Source organism: Ictidomys tridecemlineatus, chromosome 7 (assembly GCF_052094955.1).
Source record: "Ictidomys tridecemlineatus isolate mIctTri1 chromosome 7, mIctTri1.hap1, whole genome shotgun sequence".
Lineage (NCBI taxonomy): Eukaryota > Metazoa > Chordata > Mammalia > Rodentia > Sciuridae > Ictidomys > Ictidomys tridecemlineatus.
In genome coordinates, this window is record NC_135483.1 from 131094493 (window position 1) to 131118130 (window position 23638).

A 23638-nucleotide genomic window follows, 5' to 3' on the forward strand; every position below is an offset into this window, starting at 1 on the left:
AGGGGGGGGGCAGAATACCAGGATTGAACCTAGGAGCACTTAACCACTGAGCCACATTCCTAGACTTCTTTATTTTTTAATTTTGAGACGGGGTCTTACTAAGTTGCTTAGGGCCTCACCAAGTTGCTGAGGCTGTCTTTGAACTTGCAGTCCTCCTGCCTAAGCCTCCTGAGCTACTGGGATTACAGATGTGCACTGTTGCACCTGGCCTGCCACATTACAATTTTAAAATTTGCTCCAGATCAGGAAATAATGTTATGAATATAGTATTCATCATCCTAACCTTATAGTATTATTTTCCCAAACCTCTCATTCCATCTATCTTGCTTAATTTTTCCTGTCTTATTTAAATGAATAAGATTATATCACTGAAATTATTACTTCAGCCAATGTTTTGACCTCCTAGAACCTCAGCTTGCCTCCAAGTTTTCATCCTAAAACAGATTCTTATCTGTTTAAAAGATAAGCAGTAAAGCTGCAGTAGAACCAGGCATGGTAGTGCACATTGTAATCCCAGCAATTTGGGAGGCTGAAGCCAGAGGATCACGTTGGAGGACAGCTTCAGCAATTGCTTAGTGATAAATCATCTCTGGGTTAAATCCCCAGCACTCCCCTCCCCCATAAAAAGCTGCATTCGATGATAAATGAAAAGTTTTGTCATTTTTAAACTTTATTGTCTGGCATTTATTATCAAAATACAAATTTGTGGGGCTTGACTTTTTTTTTTACCACTTTACTGGACATTCTTGTATTTAGAGAAAACTTACTCTAGAACCTTTTATACTTAATGGTTTTAGTAATTATTATGAGCTTTTAAACAAAACAAATCACAGAATTTAGCATATAAATAGAAGAAATACATATAGACCTGTAAGTGTGGACTGTAAAGAATAAAGCAATTGTTAAATTTCAGTAAGTAAAAGAGAGATCATTGAGTTACAACTTGAATAGCTACATGTTTATTTTGTAATTTGTAATAAAGTTGTTGTCAAGGTGAGAACTTTTAAGTAAAGCAGGACCTGGCAGTACAAATCACATCTCAGGATAATTTCCCAGCCTACCCAATACTGAAAAAGCAAGAAGTTTTTAAAGTGTCTATTAATTGTGGGAAGAATCACATAAGATTGTAAGATAGTAGGCATCTTGAAGGTAAGGACTATAAGTTGCTTTGTGTTCCTGAAAGTTAGAGTAAAAAGAAATTTGTTTCTTTTCATGAATAAGATTTTTCCAGAGAAACTTGGTATCTTCCATAGTCTGTAATAAGATTAATAATATTTGTTTTAAAAGTAGTAGTCAGGATTTTGGAGATATTTTCATAACTTAACCAGTTTGTTCATGCCTGAGACAACTGTGTTAAATTTGTTGTTGTGGGAAGAGAGGGGAGCAGCTTCATTAGGTGAAGTGCAGAGTATGTTGTTCACAGCTATTTCACCTAGGGATTAGAAGTCTTTCCCTTTCCCTCCCACTATATATCTGTGAATCAGCAAAACAATTCTGTGTCCCTAATCTGTGTGCTATCTTTAGCTAAAAATCAAGAAGCTCAGAGGATTTGTTGTTTCTCTCGGTCCTTCAGTTAATCATGCTAGTCTAACAGCATTTTATATTCACGTTTCAATAGGAAATGTTATTTTGTACCATGAATAGGTTAGCATTGCTCAAAGATAGAAGCTTTAAGGTCATTGGAAACTTTTCTAAGTGCTAACTTTTGTATTTTCTTAAGGTTTGAATTTGTTATAAACATGAGTATTTGCATTGGTACTGAATGAAAAGATGTTTGACATGTTTTTCTCTTAAAACAATCAAATTTATATGACATGTAACTTAATTTCCACTCCTATACTCTGTGTATAATACTTGATGTACTTGTTTCTAGGGGCCTCCTACAGATGCTCCTGCAGTGGACACAGCAGAACAAGTCTATATCTCTTCCCTGGCTCTGTTAAAAGTAAGTTATGAATGGAGTTACTTGCATTAAAAACCTCTGTTGATTTTACTCTTATCTTCTACTTTGGTATATTTGCCATCTTTATCCCCTCAAACTTACGTATTATTTTAGGCACAGCTATAAAATAGACTTTTAATTCCACTGAAGAAAAATTAGATTATTTTTAAAAACAAACAAAAAGAGACCAAAAGTCTTGAATACATTTTGTGTCCACATATCTTCCTATTTACAGATGTTAAAACATGGCCGTGCTGGAGTTCCAATGGAAGTTATGGGTCTAATGCTTGGAGAATTTGTTGATGATTACACAGTCAGAGTGATTGATGTGTTTGCTATGCCACAATCAGGAACAGTGAGTACTTTTATGGTTGCCTGCTGCAAGAAAATCTTTTTTCTTTTCCTGTGCAAAATAACTTTCATCATTTTGTTTTGTCTTTCCAATGAGGAAAAAAAAATCTTAATATTAATGTTTCTAGATTATATGTCATTTATCTTTAAATGCATCATGAATTCTTATAGGTCTCCAAACTGGATGGTGGTAATGCTAAAATCCCTTTACTTGTTCCTTCATCTTTAATTAGCAAACCATATTGGACTTAAAAGTTAGCAACTAACTAAAAGCATGATTCTAGTTTGATTAGTTTGAACACTTATTTCAATAGATTTTAGATTCTGTATATTAACTAGTCCTCATATCTTGTTTACATGGTCTTAAAACATGCCCTTATTTTTACTTTTTATATATGGTAATGAATGACTTTTAAGATTTTCCTGTTAAAAATATTAGTAAAAATTAGTAAAAAACCAAAACCAAAAAACTATGGAGGATCTTAGTTCTTTTTAGTTAGGTATGATAATTTGTTTATATGAACCACACTCTATATGAGTTTTGAAAGTTGCTTACTCTGCCTCTTTATTAAAATGTTAATCTTTCTAAAGTTTTTTTGTTATTTTACTTTTTTTAATGCATTAGACTTAATGTAGATAACATGTGCATTTAGATTTAAAAATAGACATTCCATAACCATTCTATTTACCTTCCAAAAAATAACACATGTATTCTTCTCACCTATTTGCTTTAAAAAGTTTATTTTTCTGATGGAGTTTTTTCTCTGTTCTGCAACACTTCTCTTATTGAGCCTTGTAAAATATCTACTTTAAAAAATGTTGTCATAAAGCTGTTTGCTCTATTTGAAGATTCTTACTGAGTTTGCTTTGATAAGGTACATACTAGAGAACAAATTATTTTTAAGTGATGCATTATGTATACAACAAACATTTTAAATAGAATATTTACCACAGAGTGCAATATATATCTAATGTAATATAAAATAATAGAAAAATATACAACATTTTCTTTGGAGTAATTTGTTGAAATACACTAATTTTTGAATTTTGTCCATCTAGACATCCATTGTATTTGTTTTTGTTCATTTTGACTTAGAGGAACACTACATATTAACTAAATATTTAGATTTAAACCACAGATTATTATTACTTGTAACTATCTATCTTTTTCATGTTAGATATATGAAACACATAATAAAATTATTTCTGTCATTATGTAGATACCTATTATAGTAAATGGTTCTTAGGTTTTAATATAATAATTTCCATGTAAATGTTTATATGACTGTATAAAATAGAATATTTTGATCCCCATATTTGCATAATGTAGTAGAATTAGGAAATTTTTCTTCTGGCCCAAGAGTCAGCAAACTTTCTCATAAAGAGATATGTCTCTATTGCATATTCCTCCTGGTCCTTTCCTCTCCACCTTTTCCTTTTCCCACTCTTTTCCCTTTCCCTCACCTTCCCCTTTTTCATTGTCTCCTTTTAAACTGTTTAAAAAAAACAAAAACACATCAGATTGTTTTCAAAGGATGCACTCTTTGTTGGAATTCCATTACTGTTAGCTTTGGGGCAGAGGTGCTTAGATTCCAGATGTTAGAAGACAACTTGTGGGAGTTATAATGGCAATCAGCTAGATAATATGAGCCCTCTTTATTCTTTCATGTGCTAAAATCTTGTTTTGGTTAAATTAGAAAAATAGAACATTTTAACAGGCTTGGGTCCAGTGGGAAGTTTTTTAATTGCTTTTATTGGGGCAGTAAATTTTGAAAAAATAATTTTCTATTATAATAACTGAATATTTGTAGTCTTTATCAGTTATCAGAGGATGACATTAGGAAATATGTTTGCCTACATAGGTCTAACCAAAAATCATAGCTGGTTAAATTATTTGGCATTTTTGATAAATATATACATAGAAATAGCCATAAACTCTTAAAGGATCCTGAATGTTGTATTAACTCATTAACTAACAGAAGTATAAATAAAGTTTCATTTTTTTCAAAGTTATAAAAAAGTAATTACTTTTTTTCCTTTCTAAACTAGGGTGTCAGTGTAGAAGCAGTTGATCCAGTTTTCCAAGCCAAAATGTTGGATATGTTGAAGCAAACAGGAAGGTAAGTAGTTCAATTGATCATATTTATTTATTTACTTATTAGTTGTAGTTGGACCTTTATTTTATTTATTTATTTTTATCTGGTACTAAGGATCAAACCCACGTGCTAGGCGAGTGGTTTGTCGCTGAGCCACAACCCCAGCCCAGTTGATCTTTTTTTTTAAAAAAAATGGGAGATATCTTTAGAAACATATCCTGAAGTCATGGATGTTTATGAGTATCATTCCTAGGAATCAATATAAAAGTATCTTTTAGTATCAGGTTAATATACTGCTTGTGTAGTATTTCTTCCCTCTAGAATGAAAGAAATCTGCCAGTCAGAGAACTGCCTCATTTTAGAATTCTTGACTGTCAAGTAGTAAGCTTGAGCTGAGGCTTCTCTCTGTTTAGCATATAGAGTTACTGTCTAGACACTTGTAATTGAAGGACTTGTATGTTGTGTGTATTTGATAGTTGTAACTGAATTAGATTCTGAATCTTCAAGTATATTTATTTGTAGACATGAGTTTTAAAGATAGAGAAAGTAAAACCCAGATATTCTTAAGTTTTTTTTTCTCAGACTAAATCTCAGTAGTTGCCATTCTCTTGCTCAAATTCTTCTACTGTGGAAAAAACTTCAAAATTAGTGTTAGCAAAAGGCTCAGCAGCTGAGCAGAACAGTGCAAATTGGTTTTTGACTGAGTTCCTAGTTCTACTGCTGGTTTAATTGATATTTAATCCTTTCACAACAGTGGATCCTGGTGTCCATTGTTAAAAATGTACTCTGTGTCTGGAAAATCCAACTCCCAGAGCTAAGGAGTTAAAGAGTAGATATTTACTTGAATGCTGAAAGGGTAAAAACTGGCTCTGAGAAAGTGTGGTAACAAGGTGAAAAACTGAAAGCCTTATCTACCACTGCTAATGTGCATCTCTTAATGATAGCACTCCTTTGTCACACTTATTCATTTCCATGTTTTCTGGATAATATGGTGTAGGATTTCAGAGTTTCTAATGGTGCTTTTTCACACCTGTGTGTTTTTCATCTCTTCTTAATTTATACCCTGTTAGTGTGTTGTTTCTTTTCATATCATAAATGTATTACTTGTTCTGTTCTGAGTGTCTGAATGCCCTCTTTGTTTCAGGCCTGAGATGGTTGTTGGTTGGTATCACAGTCACCCTGGCTTTGGTTGTTGGCTTTCTGGTGTGGATATCAACACTCAGCAGAGCTTTGAAGCCTTGTCGGAGAGAGCTGTGGCAGTGGTTGTGGATCCCATTCAGAGTGTAAAAGGAAAGGTAGAGTCATTTCTATCTTTATTGCCATCTACTGCCACATTCTGTTTACACATACTTTAAATAAAAATCCATTTTGTTTTAAAGCAGGAGTCTTAATTACACAGAAAACCACTGTCTGTTTATTAAAATAACCAAACAAGTGTACCAGTCCATAAATATGCCTTGGTATTATTAGTAATTTAACTATTTAGGGATATGTTGTTACTTTAATCACCTACTGTTGTAAACGAGTATCTTTGATTTTTAAAAATTTCCTAAAATTGAAAGTGTTAATCCATATTAAAAGTCTGCTATATACATTTTATTAATATCTTGATAATCATTTCTCTATCTTTATTTTCTGGTGAATTTGGAATCAGTACATCTTCAAAATCACTATTAAGGGCTCTGTTTCATTGATATTGTGAGGGGCATACTCTGGAGTTGTGTTTTCCAAAGGTTTTAGACAATGAAAACTTGCCCCAAAGACTTGGTATCAACCATTCACATGTTTGGAGTGAGGATGCAGATGAATGATTAAATATGTAAATGATTCTGAAAAGAGATTAACTTGCAAAGTATGTTGGGTTATAGTTCTTTGTTAAAATCTCTTTTGTTCTTATTTAGTTCTTTCTGTTGTTCTTTCTTTCTTTCTTTTTTCTTTTCTTTTCTCTTGTTTCTTTCTTTTCTTTTCTTTCTTTTTTTTTTTTTTTATTTCTTTCTAGCCCCATATGCCATTTTCCTATTTCCTGCCTCATGACAGCAGGGAGCAGCTCTATTATCACCTTCACAGAGCTGTCTGCAAATGTGAGAGGCAATTCGATTTTGCTCAACCACAGGGAGAGTGGATTAGAAAAACTACAGAACATACAGAAATTGGCTAGGTGGTTACTGCTTTAAAATACTGCTGAGGTGTCTTGTTTGAGCATGTACTTCCATTGTAGTGTAGAATAATTGTTAAAATAAAATCACAATACATTTATGGAATCCTTTTTATGCTAGTTTTACAAATAATTTTTAAAGTACTTAGAAATAAAAATTAGCTTGATATCTATCAGACCTGGAGTTTGATAGTAGTGTGGATTACATTTACATCTGCTCTCCAGCTCAAACAAACTAAACATGGCTCTTAAAATGTAGTGTTTTTATCTGTTAGGAATTTGAAGTGGAATGTTTTCTGTCATCATATTATTAGGATGTATAAAAATTGAGGTCTTCTCTAAAAACATGATCCTATTAGGTGTGATTTAGCTTTTCAGAGGCAGAAACGATCCACAAAAATAATAATAGAAACTGATATACTAGATAATTCAGAATGGTTAACTTCTGATACTTCTGTATGCCTATATTCCAATTTATTTACTTTTTCTAAGTATATTGCTACTTAAATGATACAAATAAAAGGAATTGAAAAAACTTCATTTTTATTAGTTTTATAAATTAAAGTACTGTATAATACCTCTTACATATAATTATTTGGTATTTAAGGAACCTTTTAAAAAAACTCAAGTACTAATTAAATTAACAATATTTTAGAAATATTAAATTATCCCATAAACCCCCTCTACCACAGTAAGTTACAAGTAATAGTTGAAGCTTAATTTTAAATGGCAATTTCAGTTTCATAACCTAATTTTAAATATTGTGTAATATTAGAATTTGCACTATTTTAATTAGATATACTTCATATTAAGAGTAGATTTTACTTAAGATACACTAATTATATACTTTCAAATGTTAAATCTGGTTTTTAAAAGTTCAAAAATTTATGAAATCATAGATATCTATTTTATGTCATGAAAAAAATTAAAAATTTAATATAATTATATATCACCCTAAATAATGATCCAGTTTTTTGTTAATAATGCAGTTTCATCTATATGGTGTCTGGATTTGGTGGTAATTTATGATTCTTTCAGTGTCAAAACCTCTCAACACTATGAATCAAATTAAATACTAGTAAGTGTATAACCAGGTTATTTTCATTAAAATTATTAAAGTTAAGAATATAAACTTACAAAAATGAAAAATAGCATATAAGAGTCTCTCCCTTCCCTGCATGTGACTTATCAGGTCTGTCTAAATATTTAGTAAGGCAATCATTAGATCAGGAGTTAAAATGAAAATCTATGCGTAAATGATGTAAATTGGGTATCTATTCATGGTTTTAAAAACCTTTCTGTATATTTTTATATTTCTGGTTTTTAAAATTCTGTTGCCTCTTGTTTTGAGTGGTAAGATAAGCATGGATTTTTTCTTTGTAATTTCAATGCATTCACAATAAATTTTATTTTAGAGGGACTTAATTGTGTTTTATTGAATAATTGCTTTTGCCAGGTATTATAGTAATAACCATTTTAACTTATTCATTACAGTAATCTTTCAAATAGGCACTATTACATTTCATCAAACAAATGATTTTTAAAAATTAGAGAGATTACTTTGCCAGAATCAGACTAGGATGTAGCAGCAAATAAGAATACAAATCCAAGTTTATAAAATTTCAGAGCTCAACCTTTTTTACTGGCTGTTTAATATTATGCTATTATGAATTATATAATCAAAGTAACTCAGTAATGAAAAATGAATACCAGATGTTATTGCAGGGCTTTTCCTTAAGTTGTTGTGGCTAGGCATCACTCCCTTCACATAAGCCAGAGGAAAGAGCTATATATTTTATCTGAGTTTTCAATGGTTATTTATAGTTTTATGTACTAATTGATATTTTTCATGTGGTTTGTGTTCTACTAATTTTATAAAACAATATAGAAGATTGATCCCTGTCAGCTTTTGTGACATCCCTAGGACAAATGAGACCATACAGCATAAAAAAATCATATTACCTTGTATGTTATACAGTACTATTAATGTTTTTAAATGTTATAGGTAAAAATCATTACTAATTGCATTCATAATTTAAATGGAGCAAAGCTCAGAAATTACAAGCAAGTTTTGCTCTAAACTACTCAGTGAAATAGTTTTAAGTATTCTGCTTCAATGTTTTGTTATTTTATATATTCAGCCCATGACTGGACTTTATTAACCCAGCAAATTAGGAAGTTAATTCAATCTATAATGTGACTGACTTCTTCATTCCAAGAACAATGATTACTTTGAACAAAATGATAAAACTAACCTATAGCTTGGTTTTGATATTTAAATATATTTATTAAAATGTATTTCTGCCATAGAGAACTCATTCTCCTTGACATAATTCGTGTTAGTAAAATGTGTATATATTACCTACTACCAGAAATCAATTTTTTCTTATTTTGAAAACAAGAAAAAACTAATGACTATTAGTCTAATTACTTCCTTACACTGGCTGGGTTTTCTTGAAATATATATTTATATTTAATCTGATCAGAAATACTCAATAGATGCTTTTAAAATGTGATACTTATTTAATTGCAGATCAGTATTTCTTATGTTTGACTGATATGTGTATATGCCAATGATTCTGGGACACAAAATAAATAAAATCTGTCTCTTTGAGAAGACAATTCATATACATTTAGTGTCACTAGTGGGCAGGATAACATTCTACCAATTATATACTGATATCCTGCATTGCATACAAATACAGTATAAATTATACTGTTATTGCTTGTTTCCGTCAGTATTAAATTGGTTGCTAGAGGTAGAAGTAATTCAGCAAATATTTATTCAGAATCTTGTATGTGCCAGTATACAATAAAATATTACTTTGTAGTAAAAAATGGTAAATGCAAATTAAATTTTTCAGATGTGTTAAGTGCAAATAAGAAAATAGTATATGCTGTACTAAGTAGATGAAACTGGGGGTGAAGTTTGATGAATGGGATATCATTTTGATGGTCCATGCCTCTAATCCCAGTGACTTGGGAGGTTGAGGCAGGATGATTGCAAGTTTGAAGCCAGCTTTAGCAACTTAGTGAGGCCCTAAGCCACTCAGTGAGACCCTGTCTTAAAATAAAATATAAAAATATTAAAAGGATTGGGGATGTGGCTCCGTGGTTAAGTGACCCTGGGTTCAATCCCTGGTGCCAAGAAACTAAAAAGCAAAAGAAGAGTTTGCATCATATGGGAAGATGGGTCTCTGGAGAATAAATGCAAATAATAGGAGGAATGAGTTAAGGAACGAATGTTCTAAGACCTTATGTGTTATTTTCAGACATCAAGAAGCTTGAGTCCTTTTTGGGAATTAGGGAGCAAAAGTTTTACTTTTCCATGAAATTTTGTATTAGAAATTCTGTTTTAAGATGGTGGAGGTTTTAAAATAATCAAATAATAGTTTAACCATTTTGTCTTCTACTCATCTGTATAAATGTCTCCCCTCCACAAGATTGGAACCTCTTTGAGGGGAGAAACAGTTTCTTATCTTGGAATTTACAATTCCTGGCAGGACTGTGGATATAGCTCATTGACAGAGCACTTACCCAGTATTTGCAAGGCCCTGGGTTGGTTCCCCAGTACCAAACAACAACAACAGCAACAAAAAATATGTGTTGCAAAGAGTACTTTATTCATAAATACAATCAAGAAATGAATGTGTCTGTCAGTGTTCAGCTGTTACCCATCCTTTTCTTTTTTTTTTTTTTTTTAGCTTTCAGCATTTAAAAAAACTAAATTTTGTGAGTTCTGGTAATTTTTGTTAGCAGTCATATAGTCATTTATTCAAATGACTGAAATGAGATTGAGAGTTAGTTAAACAGTTTGCTAATGGATATTATTAGTCTTGATGAATTTGAACATTATATAATCAGATCAGAATTCAAGTTCAACATGTTATTTATCTTCTAAAAGTAGTGATAGCATATCTTTTGTTTGCTTCTTATTAATTATCAGCTTGAAGTTTTATAAAATTCTCAAGATTTTGTTAGAATATCTATAAAATATTACAAATCCTAATGTGCCTGATTTTAAAATTCATGCTATACTATAGCATTTATTTAGTAGATATAATCAAAAAATTTCAGCTAGAAAGGTAAAAGGCATTTTATATTTAAAATTTTAAGACAGTGAATCTTATATAGAGTTAACAGTTCTAAGTGGAATTCTTTTAATCTAAAACTTCTGAATTAATGTCTCTGAACTAATTTATTTTGCCTTAGGACTTGCTGTGCATTTTAAATGATACAGATATGCTTCAAGTTAGTTTGAATCCAACTGTTTCATTAAAAACAGTAAAAACCTTTAAGACAATAGCCCATTATGTATAAGAATATTATTTATTGGCTCTAGTTTATTGAATGTCATTTCATTAGTTTTCTAATTATTCCTGGTCATTTAGACACTTGTTGATCACTACTGTGTGCCAGGCATGCACTGAAGATATAGAAAAAAATATTTACTCCCTTAATGCCAATTTTATACAGAAGAATATACAGATGCCATTTCAGGGATGTCACATATATTAAGGATTGTATCCTAGATGATTTGACTTTAGCCGTTGTTAATTAGTACTTTTCTGGACCTGGGATTTGGTTTTGACAGGTTTAGTGTGTTATCATCATAATATACTAAGGAGGATATTGGTTATGGTAAATTTTCTTCAAGGTTCTTCCTCAGTGATTATTGTTAAGCTTCTAGTAAGCTGATTAACAGGTGCTCACTGCCACTTTTCCCATTCAAGATAGCTTGACTTATGCAGTTTTTATTCCAAATTAAGCACCAGTCAGTGTTTTAAATTGAATTTTTCAATTTCCCATGCCATGGAAGTGTGCTCAGGAATTAAAAACTAAGCATTGATAAGAAAAGTGGGAATAAATAATGTTAAAGTTAATGATTAGATTTTTACAGATAATTAATTTCCTTTTTTTTTAAGTTTCTTATAGGAAAAAAAACCTGAATGGTAAAACTTATATAGTAACCAAAAATGCTTTCTTGGAGGTTTTTTTTTTTTTTTTTTTTGCCACAAAAATGTGGAATGGATTTACTTAAGTTCTCTGAATCTCATAAATTGATAACATTTTGTTATCAATAATAGCCTACTTCTTGATTATTGAGTGGATTAGGCAAGACAGTTTTATATAGTATTTAATCAATTTAATTAACCAAAATAAAAATGCATAAAAGTGAATTAATTGACTTTATCACACATTTTTCATACTTAATGCTTTTGCCTATTGAAAGATGATAATTTGAAGGAATATAAACCTTTTATTCCTCTCATTTACCTGCCCTACTGCCATGTTAGCATGTTTTTGGTCACTAGGGTCTTATAATCCTTTACTTTATACAGAACTATCTATGGGTATACCAGTTTTGTGTTGCCTTAGTTTGTATACTAGAAAAGAATCTGAAGTCTCTTGTTCATTTTATGTAGGTTGACTGAATAGCCATCAGTTAGAATTGGCACTCTGAGTTGGTATCAGACCAATGATTCATAGGTGATAGTTTCTTTGAAGCTCATTAGTAGGCCCCTGAGGAGCTCAATTTTAAGTTCACTGTTTATTTGTCACATAAGATTCTAGAAACACCTATCATGCAGGAGTGTCAAGATTCTAGGCATATTAAGTCATTTTAAAAAAGAGATAATATTTTGTATACCTAGCTACTTTTATTTTAATTTGGGTTGTTTGTAAGAAACTGTATTTTCTTGTTTTACTATTGATTTTCTTTTCATATGCCAAATAACTCTGAATGTCAAGCTTATAATTTAATTTTAGGGTAATTTTTTCCAACTTTTCACACTATTTACAAATGCAGTATTTTGCTTTGTTTTATTTGGAGGCTACTCATAATGAATAAAGGGAAGAATGTTTAATCTGTTATACAAGTTTGACCCTATGAAAAGAGAAGAAGGGATGGTAGGATTAGGCAGAAAAAGCCTCATACTGCAGGATAATTTTGAGAATGTTTCGGCTAAATTGATGGAGAGTCCATGAGCCAAGTTGCTCTTCAGAAAAATCCCTTTTGGGGGGCAGGAATGGCTAAGTTCTAGTACCACTGTTGTGCTTAATCATTTGCTGGGATCTGCAGAGGGATGCATGGACCTGGTGTCAATGCTCAGTGGATCCAAAAGTGTAACAGCTGGAAGTTGTGAACCAGTTGTTCCCAACAGCATGTTCTTTAGAAGAAAGATCTGAATTGGGAAGCTCCATGATCACACAATTACATAGATTATTTTATTTAATCTTATCACATATATTATTTAATCTTATTACCAACTCTGATCACTCATTCCTGAGCAGAGATTGAGAGGTTAAAATAACTTTTCCTAGGTTGCTTAACTAGAAAATAATAGATCCAGAAAGGTTTCTGAATCCCTGGTGTTTCAAGTACTTAAATCCCCACACTATACTGAATGTATGCATATAGTGTAAAAAAATCGGCTAAACTTTGTTTTGTAACTTAAGTAAATTATTTTCATAGTGTTTCATGAGTCTAATTGTAAATGTCTAATTACCTTTTGTCATATTACTTTCTAAAGTTTGATTTGTTTTTATTAAGGCATATATGTTTAAAATTTGTGGCTTTAATTTTGATTCATTGTCTTCACTTGTCAAAAAAGTACATTACGCTAGTTTCACCCATCCCCCTTTTCTCCCAGTATATTAAAGTTGTACCACAGATCTCTAGCTACAGTAAGCAATTCTCTGAGGATGAAGAAAGAAAATGTACATACACATAGGAATTTCTTTTCCAGAGCTAAAATTGACATTTTATAAATAATTTCCATGTTGCAAACTTGAGACTAAGAAATCACAGCAGTTCAGTGATATGCATTTGGCATGAGTCAGTTTTAGTTCTTAGAGCTTTTCATTGGAAATGGCATAAAAAGTAAGATATCTCTGAATTTTTTATGCTGTGGGCTTACAAGAGACATAAGATGTTTTTCTCTTATAGATGTGTGGCAGTGCATGGCAGCAGAAGTAACAAGCTAGTCACAAACCCCTAAGTAGTACTTCCCAGGTCACATGCACTCTTTAATTTTTAAAGAATCCAGAAACAACCTAAGCATTTGATAACAGGTCATTGCTAGGTGATAAAGGGTATTTGATATGGGGTGTTGTCTTTCTCTCCACACCTCTCATTTTTAGAGACTTTATATGCTGGTAGACTATAGCCTAACTGGTAACTGAATTTTATTTTACCACCCTCCCTTCTTTTTAGTGTTTGCATTGATTTTTCAGGTCTTAAAATTTTTCTGGTAATTTCACTTCATTTTACATATATTTATAGTGAGTTTATCTGTAAGGTTATGGAAGATTCAGATTGTTTAGGATTTTTTAAGCTTAAGAAAATGAATTCATTATAATTTCTTTAAACATTGAGGCTACTGTATTTTAAACACTTCCCATGATCACTGACTTCAATATAAATGGAACTGGAAATGCCACAGAAGCCAACTAGTGGGGAGACTGGGGAGGGAGGGAGAGAAAGAGACAGAAAAAAAATATAGCAACTACTACCATAAGTGTGTATACATTTTTCTTTAAAAATTTTTATATTAAACTAATTTGAAGAGTTTTGCTTAAAAATAGCTTCCTTTAGAATATGAAAATAGGGAACTATAGATTGATTCTTTAGAAATTTAGTGTTTCAGTGACCTAGCGGTTGATAAGAACACATGAATTTAAAAATAAATAGCATATACTATGAAAGAAGACAAAAAATTTAAACGAAGTTTGAAAATAATTAAAGTTTTAAGCCCTAAACCAGATTTGTCATTGACATGAAATGATAGATTTTTGTCCCTTGGGTATGCTTGAAATAAACATGGAACTCAGTATTGTTTTTAAAACTATTTTGCTTTTATAAGCTAAGACAGATGTACAAAAAAGATGCAGTTTTTATTTTGTATTGGCAGCTTCCAAATATTTAGTATCTATTTCCAAGAGTTGCAATTAGTAAAGCAACCATGGTACTGAAATCTGCACATCCCACAAGCTAATTATATTTGCAAGGTCAGAGTGAATACATATTTTCAGAAAAATAAAGGGTTATATAAATATGTGTCTTCTACTTGGCTGTTATATCACAGTTTGTTGATCTGGAGTATAATGTGTACAATTCACAAATTTGTCTGATAACAGAAAGTGGTGTGTGATTGTGTTTATTTTACTAACCAGTATATTCACAGCAATCACTTCCAAATATCTCTCCAGTAAAGATGTGTTAATTACAAAACAGACAAGGTCTTCTATTATATTAAAGCTACTAACAAGAAGACAGCAGGAATCACACATGTAAATAGCATCATCAACCCCTATTTTAGTCCTCTGTTTTGATCTGTGAGTTGCGCATAGACCAAAGGTGCTATTAAAGACTGAGTGTATGAAATAGGCAGCATTATATGAACAAAATTTATTCAACAAGAAAACAGACCTTTAACATGAATTTAACAAGCCTGAGAAATTATAAACTATCATATGCTGCAGATTCATGCAGTGATAATAAACAAAAAAGGAAAGTAAGAGGTTTCCCTAAGCTAGCCAAACTGCTAATGGTTTTGTTATAAGCTGTCTACTGTTGCAGTGACCTCTGAAAAGTCTCAAGGCACTTGTACCAGAAAAAATTAAATGGTCAGGCTGGTAAATAGAGATTCAATGTGGTGTACAGGACTTCATTATGGGAAGGAATTTTTAAAGCATCGCAACACATTTCAGAATATATTTTTCATAGTTTAGCTTGGAGGTTTCTGTTATTACGTAATAAGGAGATAATCTTTGTGCAGAGAATTTGATTAAATTACTATTTGAGGTTTACAAGACAAACTGAACTAGTTTATATAAACTTCAAATGAACTCTTTAGGAAATTCATAAAGTCCTAAAAATGGATTATTCCTCCTTCTTCCCCAGATCTTAATTAATTCTTGGGGGTTCTTTGTTTAGTGTGGTGCATCTAAGATTTCTCTTCCTAAACATGGAGTGACCACTTTGCTGTCATTCTGTTGCATCATGCTGTAAATACACAAACAGAGAGAAATGCCTTCAGCTTATACACACCTCCAAGTGCTCACTAGGGCTTTTTCTTGAATCTTTCTTACTGTGCATAATTAACACCTTTTTTGCCCATTGCTCATTAGTGCACTGGACATTAATGAGTCTATTTTGATAGGTTGCTCTAAAGGAGAAACCCGCTTACTTTCACAGCAGAAGCAGCAATTATAAAATTGTAGAGAAATTAAAATGTAGACTATATTGCCATATTTATATTTTTATTGCATGCTAAATCTAATTTTGGTTTGCAGGTTGTTGAACACGTTAGTTTCCTTAAGACAGTTGCTATAGTGATGGCAGCAAATTTCCTTCATCTTCCTGTAATCATTTCTATTGGCTATCATATTGCTGCTCAGGAATGGTCTGAACATGTCATTTCACATAGGACATCATTTATTAGTTGAACAGTATATTAAAACCTTATTTTTTCTAATTTCTTTGTAGAATTTTTAAAATTTCAAGTTTTTTTAACAGATCATGATATCTATTTATTTGTTATTTTCATTTCCTGTTCACAAAGTTTCACACCTGCGTATTATATTCCAGAAAAATACAAGAGACTTTTGCATGTAAAATAGCTCTCTGCTGTTTTAGTTTGAAAAATTCAGTATAAAAAACTAAGCATTTTGCTGTGATACATAATGAAATCTTCATATTTTATCTAAGGTTTTCCCCTACAAATGATTGAACTGTATTATTAAAATAGAATCATAAAACAGTTAGACCAAAATGATATTTACCATTAATAATTAGGGGTGCTGATTTTTAATTATGTATTTGTTTACCTTGTTTACCTGTCAGAATGGTACCTTTTCCCTCCTTTGCTCACATGTTAACTTGATCTTATGTGTTTTTAGTTCAAAATATAAGAAAATTTTACTCCAGTTTTCTTAAAAACATTTGTTTGATGTTGTTTGTTTGTTATTTATTTACTTTTTATATTGGGAATTGAACCCAGGGGACACTTAACTACTGAGCCACATCCCAGCTCTTTTTTTTTTTTTTTTTTTTTTAAGAGACAGGGTCTTGTCAAGTTGCTTAGGGTCGCTAAGTTGCTGAGGCTAGCTTTGAAGTCACTATCCTCCTTCCTCAGCCTCCTGAGCCTCTGGGATTATAGGCATGCACCACCACACCTGGTCTGGATGTTATTTAAAGTATGTCTGTACCTGTTTTTATTATGCGTTATAAAAAAAGGAAATACGTTAAAACATTAAATATAGGAAACTTAGACCATATTCACATATAAATGTGAAAGTTAAGTCTAGATAAAGGTTATTGTATAAAAAGGAAAAAGTTTACAAACTATTAAATCATTCATGTTTTGGGAATGCTTGCTTTTATTTTGAGGCAAGAGAAATCTCTGGGAAAGATTGAACTAGAAAGAAAAGCAAAATTCAAAGTTGATTTTTTTTAGGTCAATTGGGCAGAGACCTTAGACTGATTCACTTGTCATAGTTTTGGGTATAAGTTTATACCTTTGTAAATATAATATTTTGACTCTTCACTTCAGCCTTGTTAGAAATGGTGATTTTCTTTCTTTAAATCTTATTCTTTAGCCAAAGCATGTAGAAATATTTACTATATGATTTTTAGATTTTCATTGCTTTAATCTAAAAACATTATTTTTAATCTCTCATTATGTTTAAACAATAATTGTACAAATGAGAATGAATCTAGTTGATAGTAGATTTTAAAACATTCGTTTATCTCACTGGGCCGGTGGCATATGTTTGTAATCTCAGCTACTTAGGAAACTGAGGCAGGAGGATTCCAAATTCAAATCCACCTGGACAATTTAGTGAGACTGTGTCTACTGGGGATGTAGCTCAATGGGTACAATCCCCAGTACTGAAACAGGGTGCAGGGCTGGCATAATTCAGTTATTGAACATTTAAAAAAGTGAATCTGGAAATAATGACCTGCTTTAAAACTGTGCTGTATGACAAGTTTATTGAGTTAAATTTCCTTAAAGAGGCAATCTATTCTAAAGTCGTATGTGTTCACCTAAAATTTCATGCTATTTAAAAGTTTTAAGAAGGGCTGGGGCTGTAGCTCAGCAGCAGAGCACTTGCCTAGCATGTGTGAGGCACTGGGTTCGATCCTCAGCACCACATGAAAATAAACAAATAAAATAAAGGCATTCTGTCCATCCACAACTATTAAAAAATTAAAAATTAAAAATAAAAAGTTTCAAGAAGTTCTTTTAAATCTATAATAATGACCACAGAATGACACAGAAAAGTATATGATTCTATCCCTTACTAAGAGCTAACAGATGGTATCATGTCAGAATTTAAAAACTTTCTATAATTAATTACCAATTATTAATTTTTGTACTGTGAATTTACAGCCACATCATTGAATACCATGATCCTAGTTTAAAGCGGTGATGACCTTGGTTTTCTTACATTGTGCCTCCTGTGTTGACAGTGGCTTGGACATGTAAGGCCATCAGACAAGATATAAAGTCTTTCATAGTCACAAGAAGTGAAAGGTATCTGACTAGAAGAGAATACATGGGCAAGTGCCTGGCTGGCTGCAATTTTGTTGTCATTTCAAGTACTGTGGTAGTATAATTGATGTGACAGGGCTGGGCTTTGGATGTAGTCCCTTAGCTTGTGCTCACTTTCAGTTTTAGTTTCTCTGTCATTCATTTTGATTAGTTAAAATTTAGGTGACAAACATGCACACCCATGAAGGCTGTTTGGTGTAAGTTTAGTTAATGACGTATTTTAATAATAAAGATGCAAAGTTAACATTTTTCTTTACTGCTTCATGAAAATTGCAATAATTGGTGTCATCTTACATTACAAGATAGAGGGTGGTGTGCTGATGGCACAATCAGCAGGAGGTTCTTTTTTATTAATATTATAATTAAATGATTTTCTGGAAATAGGCCAGAAACAGATGCAAGTTGATCATGCCTTGTCCACTGTTGCTTGGCATCATCACTTGTTTTTTTAAAAAATTGACTTGACACCTTGTTTTTACAGGTTGTTATTGATGCCTTCAGATTGATCAATGCTAATATGATGGTCTTAGGACATGAACCAAGACAAACAACTTCAAATCTGGGTCACTTGAACAAGCCATCTATCCAGGTAATGGCTCTATTTGATAATATGAAATGTATGTAAAATGATAATGTATTTTAAAAGTATAAAAACTCTTTTACCTTTTTCAGACTTGCAGTCATTTTAAGATCTTAATTCTTCGCATTTTTACTTTGTTTGCAATTAGTTTTTTTATTTTAAAAGAGAAATATATGAATATTATTTCAAAAGTTATATTTGTTCATACATGAGTCAATTTTTTAGTAAGACCTTTAAAGTTTTTACCATATGTAAGCATTTGGGAGCATAGCAGAGCCTTCAGATTAAGAATATCTTAGGTATGGTTAACATTATAGAGAAGAACCCATAAGAGCTTTAGGTGGAAGATATGGGCCACCACAATTGATTGGTTTGCACACATTTCTCATAGCAGAAAATAATGGGAAAACTGATACATATTTAAACAAGCCTCTAGAAAACAGTTTGGAATTGTGTCTACTGGGGGTGTGGTACTGGGTGTTGAATTCAGGGACTCATATATGCTAAGCAAGCACTTTACCACTGAGCTACATCCCCCTAGCCCTTTTGTAAATTCTGTTTTGAGACAGGGTCTGGCTGAGTTTTCCAGACTGTGCTCAAACTTGCCATCCTCTTACTTCAGCTTCCTGAGTTGCTGAGATTGCACTGGGGTATCACTATACCCAGACTCAGTAACAGTTCTTAAATAATACTTAAGATTTCCTACCTTTTTGGTTTAATCTTCGTCTTTAAGATAACTGCTACAAAACACACTCAATATTACTTTCTATGAGAGTTTATAACTTATTTTATCTAATGATGTCAACCACTGTTATTGGAGTTATTGGTATTCAGACAGTTAATATCCTCTTGAGTGATTAATGTTTTCTTTGTCAATGAGACAAGTCATTGACTTGTCTCATTGTTTGAATACAAATTTTCATTGTCTGCAAAAATTATTTTAAATGTGCCATATAGCCTATGTCTGTATAGTTAATTACTTCTCTAAAGATTAATTAAAAGAACAAAAATAACATGTTTGGTTAAATAGAACACATAAGACAAAGACATAGGAGTTATTGCTGTTCCCCTTCTGACACCTTGTTCTTCTATAAGGTTGTCTTTGGGGAATTGTGGCTTTAACAGTTAACCATGGTTAAGTGTTGGTTACACTTTGATAACTTGGTACTTTTAAACATTTGATTTTGTAGCAACCACTCATCCGAAATCTTCATCAAAGTGAAATGTTTTGTTTCAAAGGATTGAGGTGTGTTGCTTTAGGAAAAAAACATTTTTTATAATTTAGAGAAGATTACAGAATATAATGAGTATGAAATAAGCTACCAGTGATTTTGATTGGGCATAGACAAGCCCATACTTGTATGTTCCAAGAGAATATATTATTGGACCTGTTTAGCTTGTGATAATGACCTTTCTTATAAACTCCCATCGAGTCATACTGCTTCATTATTTTTTATAAAAGGTTAAGTAGCATCTCACAATCCAAAATCATTGTGATTACTGGTATTTTCTGCCAGAAGTTTTTCCTTAATTGTAAGTCAATAGCCACCTGTTGCAGATTTCTTTTTTTTTAATTAAAACACTGCTTTTTAACCTTAAAAATTGAGTTAAATCAGTATTAAAATCTGTTTTATTCTATACCAATCCACTTATATTTTTAACCCTTAGTTATAGTCTTAGTTTGGTGAACTTTATGAGACAGATTCTGAGTGTGAGTTAACCACCTATGTATATATAACAGCTACAGCATCAGTATTTTTCCTTTCATTTTAGTTTGTTTTGCCTTCCAATTAGAATCTGTAAATATATTTATTTCACAGTTTGTATAGCGCCCATCAGAATGACATCTAGCTGGGTGGGCATTACAGTTTTAAGACAATTTCAATACAAAAACACACAAATGGGATCAAGCCAGAAAATGACTGAATAAAGCCATACCTTAAAAAACTTTCTTATTTTTCTAAGACACACTAAAAAGAAAGCAACCCAGAAGAGCTTGAAGTAAATGGTAATGACCATAATATAATTTTAATGTAATATTAGTGAAATCTTTAACATGGGGATTAAAAGCTTTTCAGAAATGCCTTTTATTTTCAAGGGAAAGTTAGCTGGTGTTAAGAGGGAAATTGCTCTTAAGCGAATTCTCAAGTAGTAGGGGTAGAAGTCTGAAAGCAGCTGTTAGTACGCGCTGGCATTCACTAATGATTTCCTAACTCTTTATTTCTTTACTGTTATACTTAAAGAGGTAGGGGAGTATTATACTGCTTAAGGAAAGATCAAAATATATTATGAAAGAGATTATAAAATAAGATATACAAATTCTTCATTTTGTAAATATACAGTTTTATAAACTGCCTGTATATTTACACCAAAACATTAGTATTGATTACTTTTAGGTGATAGAATTATAGAATTTTATTTTCTTGTTTTTCCTTGTCCATATTTCTTAAACTTTCTTCAGTGAAACAAAGATATTTTTAGAGTTTTTTTCTTTTGCCATACTGGGATGGAATCCAGGGTGCTCTACCACTAAGCTACATCTGTAAGCCTTTTTTTTTTTTTTATAAATATATTGACACAAGTTCTTACCACATTGTCCAGGCTGGCCTCAAACTAGCATACCTTCTGCCACTGCCTGGGATTATAGGCATGCATAACCATGTCTGGATCAAGTATTCTTTAAAAAAGCATCCTGCTTTAAAATATTATAATTTTTTTTGAGATGGTCTTGCCAAGTTGTCCAGCCTGGCTTCAAATTTGTCATCCTCCTATCACAGTTTTCTGAGTAGCTGGGATTACAGGTATGTGCCACCAATCCTGGCTAGAAATTGTTATTTTAAAAATATTAGTGATAATGTTGAAGTAGCTAATAGGCAGATTTTATTTACACTTTCATGTGTTATAAAGGAGAAGCTATTAATCCTGGTAAAGAGGGAAAAGTTTTAACACTTATATAGTACTGTAGGCTTCTATATAAATATGTAAGACTTTATATTGTTTTATACTCAGAATATTTACTGTTGTTAAATGTTTAGAATTAAAAGTGTTAATAAACATTTATTTTGGTAACTTAATTTGTAGAACTACTCCATTAAAAACTGTTCAGACATTTCAGATAAAAGTGTTGCAATAAATCTGAAGATTGTCAGACTCATGTAATTTAGAGAATGTTGATGCATAGATGCATGTGCAAGCATTTTGAGCCTGTAAATATAGGGCTTTTAGCTCTCAGTACAGTTGTATTGTGTAGTAGGGTTAAGCTACTTGCAATACATTATTTTGATAATTATTAGATACACCATTGTAAGACAGTTGCCCAGGAAACTGTCGTCATTTTGTAGATGAAGCAACTAAGGCCCAGAAAATTGAGTTGTTCCTAATTCAGTCACTTAATATAAGAACTGATGGTCATAACCACATCTTTTAATTCTTCTATATAATAGTTGAGAATCTAATTAATTAATTAATTTTGGCATAGATAATATGTGTCATATAGTTCAAGATTCAAAAGATATAAAAAGGCATTTAGTAAAAACTTTCCCTTCTGATTTTACCTTCTGCAGCCCAGTTCTCTACTATGGAGGCAACCACAAAATATGTTTTGTTTTTTTATGCGTTGTTCTATTTATATATAGAAAGCTTCATTTTAGAATGTGATTCAGTGGATATTATTTAGCACCATATTTCCAGTTTATTAATGTAAAATAAGGCAAACAAATTTATCTTTAGATGAAGCAGATATTTTTAAGAGCAAACAGTGTTTTAAACCTATCGAGGACCTATGAATTGCTTATATATAATTCATAAGCTGTGTGTTTTATAATGCTTTCCACAGCAGGGAGTGTATAGAGGCATAATTAGAAGTAAACTGGCCATGTGCAGTTTACTTTACATGAGACCATTTACATGAGACCAAAAAGCTCACAACGATTTTCTCTGATTTGTGATGAATGCACTGGAGTACACAGCAGATGAGCAAATAAAATTAGAAGACTGTGTATATCATTTGATTTAAAGTTAAATTTGTTTTATCTTTAGTCTTTTAATTCTGTCTGTGTTTGTCTTATTACTTTTATCTATATAATTTAATTGAAAACCAAAAAGGTAGTGCCTTCAGATACCAAATTGTTTATTTTAGCAGTGTAATTACTATCTAAAATGTAGATCTGTTTGTCTACCATGTTGGCTTTTGTGTATATATTTTGGTCACAATTGTTACTTGATACATCACCACATGGAATTGGGCAGATAATGTATTACATAAAGGGGCTTGGATGAAGGGACATTCAATCTGAGCTCCACTCTCCAGCCAGACCGTCTGCTTACAGAATTGGGCACATGTTTCTAACTCTCTGCACAGAAGATACACCTCATATAATACACAAAGATAAGTTTAGATTAAAGATCTATACAATGTAATATTTTCATGCATTGAAATTTAATTCACTTTGAAATAAATAAGGATTTAATAGATATTCTTAATTTCTTCTTCTCCTCCCCCCTTCTTCTTCCTTTTTCTTCTTCTTGTTCTCCTCCTTAAAAACAAAACAAAACAAAAAACACAACCTAATAGCACAATTGATAAATGGACAAATGAACTAATAGACACTTCTCAAAAGAAGAAATACAAATGGCCAATAAATATGTGAAAAAAATGTTCAACATTGTTAGCAGTTAGGGAAATGAAAATCAAAACTACACTGAGATTTCATCTCACTCCAATTAGGATGGCAGTCATTGAGAATACCAACAATTTTAAGTGCTCAAGAGTATGTGGAGATAAAGGAACACTTTTACACTATTGGTGGAATTGTAAATTAGTACAACCACTATGGAAATCAACATGGAGGTCCTTAAAAGACTAGGAATGGACTCATCATATGACTCATCCATAGCACTCCTTGGTGTTTATCCTAAAGAATTAAAGTCATCATACTGTAGCAATAAATGCATACC

The 23638-nt window shown here is 31.7% G+C and overlaps 1 protein-coding gene across 5 annotated transcripts in view; it reads left to right on the top strand.

Moving 5' to 3' along the window:
- The window catches only part of Psmd14 (proteasome 26S subunit, non-ATPase 14), a 107803-nt gene that overhangs the window by 63267 nt on the left and 20898 nt on the right, over positions 1–23638 (top strand). For all 5 annotated transcript variants that reach the window (XM_078017479.1, XM_021729868.3, XM_005315756.4 and 2 more), the window contains 5 exons: positions 1874–1945; positions 2178–2297; positions 4343–4413; positions 5534–5684; positions 18584–18691. In XM_078017479.1, coding sequence (XP_077873605.1) covers positions 1874–1945; positions 2178–2297; positions 4343–4413; positions 5534–5684; positions 18584–18691 — 522 coding nt within the window. The remainder of the gene's footprint in view (positions 1–1873; positions 1946–2177; positions 2298–4342; positions 4414–5533; positions 5685–18583; positions 18692–23638) is intronic.